This window comes from Auxenochlorella protothecoides (assembly GCF_000733215.1).
Source record: "Auxenochlorella protothecoides strain 0710 unplaced genomic scaffold scaffold89, whole genome shotgun sequence".
NCBI lineage: Eukaryota > Viridiplantae > Chlorophyta > Trebouxiophyceae > Chlorellales > Chlorellaceae > Auxenochlorella > Auxenochlorella protothecoides.
Genome location: NW_011934129.1, coordinates 1 through 2,884, shown reverse-complemented (window position 1 = coordinate 2,884; position 2,884 = coordinate 1). Strand labels below are relative to the sequence as shown.

The 2,884-nt window shown below is 67.8% G+C and overlaps 1 protein-coding gene across 1 annotated transcript; it reads right to left on the bottom strand.

Moving 5' to 3' along the window:
• Positions 1-1,707: 1,707 nt before the first annotated feature.
• Positions 1,708-2,857, bottom strand: F751_6407 (DEAD-box ATP-dependent RNA helicase 13; the record flags this gene model as incomplete). The annotated part of the gene is made up of 2 exons (XM_011397462.1): positions 1,708-2,010; positions 2,279-2,857. Coding segments are annotated over 2 exons (882 nt in total), but the record flags the coding sequence as incomplete, so codon positions are not given.
• Positions 2,858-2,884: the final 27 nt, after the last annotated feature.

The window sequence follows — 2,884 nt, the reverse complement described above, 5'->3', positions numbered from 1 at the left end:
AGGCCTTCAGCTGCGAGGTTTGCAAGGCCAAAACCCCCGCCACCAAGCACCTGCGCCTGCAGCGCCTGCCCCAGATCCTGGTGCTGCACATCAAGCGCTTCAAGTACCGCGGCTTCTTCACCGACAAGCTGACGGCCTCGGTGTCCTACCCGCTGGCGGGCCTGTCCCTGGACACCTACCTCTCGCCTGAGGCGCTGGTGGCGGGGGAGGGCGGCGCGCTGTACGACCTCTACGCCGTGTCCAACCACTACGGCAACCTGTCGGGGGGGCACTACACCGCCATGTGCCGCGTGCAGAGCCCGCAGGCGCCCGAGGGCGAGTGGTATTGCTTCAACGACGACCTTGTGAATCGCGTGTCGGAGGACCAGGTGTGTTTATGCTCGCACACATGTGTGTGTGTGTGTGTGTGAGGGGGGTGGTCTGAGGTTTGGATGAGGGGTTGAGGCAGTTTTTTCCCTTTTGGGAGGGGAGGGTAGTTGAAGAGACTCCCAGGGATGAGCAGCGCAAGGGAATGAGGGGCGGTGTCTGTACTTCTGTGTGACACCGAACCAATGCAAGGCACGCGCCCTTTTTGAGATGTGCACATGTGCTGGCAGGGTAAGGTAGGAGCCTGGACATGTCCAGTCGGGGCCCTCCTCCTGCTCATCAGGACCCTACCCCTCCACAACACCACTGCAGGTCATGTCACAGTACGCCTACATCCTCTTCTACGCACGCCGACCCAGGGCGGCAGCCGCATGAGGAGTTTTTTCCGCGTGCAAGCTTGGGAGTCCCCCCCTCATGAAGAAACCTTCCCTCGCAATAAGCCGCCACATTCGCCCCCGCTGTCTCGCCCTCGACGACAGCGGCGACCCCCCTGGCAACCCCCCCCTTGCGCTTGTTCACATTTGCCTGCTCTCGCTCACGCGTCACACTGCTGCACTCCCCTCGAGTCTGCCCCTGCCCTTCTCCTCGACCTTGTTGGCACGCCGGCGTGCCCAGCCGCGTCCCACTTTTGCAAGGCGGAACGCCATCTGGCTGGGGTGTGACATGGGATCACTGGCTACAACAAGGCAATTGTTCTGAACAGGAGGGTCTGCGGTGGCACCCGGCCGGGCCCATTCACGCTTCCCAGACTCACTGCCGCGAGGCACGCAGCGCCTGCAGCGCGTCGGGCCCTGTGGTGCTCCGGCCAAAGGCGCCGGCCCCCGAAGCAGGGACCACCAGCATGCGCGACCTCTTGCGCCCCGCCGCAGCCTTGGCCACCGCGGCGGCGAGCGCCGCTTGTCGCGGATCCACGCCGACCTTCTTCTTCCTCTTCGCCCGGGGCGGGCCCGCCGCGGCCGCACAGGCCGCGGCGCGGCTGTCGGCGAGGGACTGCGCCAGCGCCACGGAGGAGGTGGTCACGCTGTGCGCGCTGGGCTGCCCGGCGTGCGCCGCCACGGCCGAGGCCTGGCCAGCGGTGAAGTAGCGCTGGCTAAACGCGGGCTGCAGCGGCTCCGCAAGCAGCGCGCCCAGCTCGGCGCGCAGCCTCTGCGTTTTTTAGTGATGGTGGGGGGTGGGCGTAAGGCCTGGCAGGCGCACTCAAGCCGGTCGTGCCAATGTCCTGGTGTGCGCCGACACCTCCGAAACAAGCACTGCTCAGCGCTTCATCAATGACCTCCACCCCCCTTCCTCAGCCATGGGCCCCTCCTGTCCCTCCAGGACTGCTCACCCCCCCCGCCCCCCTTACTCCCCATTACTCCCCTTCCCTCCATAAAAAACAACCAATAAACATACCTGTGCGGCGATCACGCCGTCAACCCCGCGGTCCCCCGCCTCCAGTGCCTGCCCTCTCCGCCCGCCCCTGCGCCCAGTCGCGGCCGCCTCCTCCTCGCTCAGCTCCTCGTCGCTCAGCTCGATGCCCAGCTCCTCCGCATGCTGGCTCCGCCAGGCGGCCTCCGCGCAGCTCTTGGAGTGCTTGCGCTCGTGGGCGTCCAGCCTGACTGCCAGCCTGACCCGCTTGCGCACGGCGGGCAGCAGCGACAGGTCCTGGATGGGGGGTGGTGTGGTGGAGGAGGGACGTTGGGTGAGTGGTAGACGCTGGGTACCCACGCAAAGGGGAGGCGTGGACGTGGGGTGCGCAGACATGCGCGGGGGTTGGTGACCGCCAGCGTTGAGCAGCAGGCTGCTGCTTGCCGTTGCCCGCCCTCCGTGCCCGAACCCCCAGGCCCAGTGTTCGGCTGCCCACCGCGTCCTTTTCTCACCCCCCTCCTCCTTCCCTTCCCGAATCATTGCCAGCCCCCTCCTCCACGCTCACGATGGGGAACTCCGGGGGCACTTCCCTGCCCAGGCCGCGGTAGAGGGCCAGGAAGCGCGCCTGCTCCTTGGGCGTGACCATGGCCAAGCTGAGTCCCTCTGCGCTGGCCCGCCCCGTCCGCCCGGACCGGTGCACGTAGGTGTCCAGCGAGGCGGGGAGCTGGTAGTGCACCACGCAGCGGACATCCCGCACGTCCAGCCCGCGCGCCGCGACGTCGGTGGCCACCAGCACCCCCGCCGCGTCGGCGCGGAAGCGGTCGAGGGCCTTGAGGCGCTGCCGCTGCTGCATGCCCGCGTGCAGCGCCTGCACGGGCAGGGCCAGCAGCTTGAGGATGGCCGCCAGGCGGCGCACCGCCGACACCGCGTTCACGAACACGATGGTGCGGCCCGGGTGGCAGGACAGGAGGCAGTACAGGTACTCGTCACGCTCAGCCTCAGGGCAGGAAAGGTGGGCCTCGGAGACACGCGCCGCGACGCGCATGCCCGTGGTCAGGTCCACCACCGCGGGTTTGCGCCCGCGGAAAGGCACACGGTCCATCAGCGAGTCCAGGGTGGCGCTGCCGCTGCTGCCGCCGCCACCCTGTGGTAGGAGGGTTGTTTGGTAAGG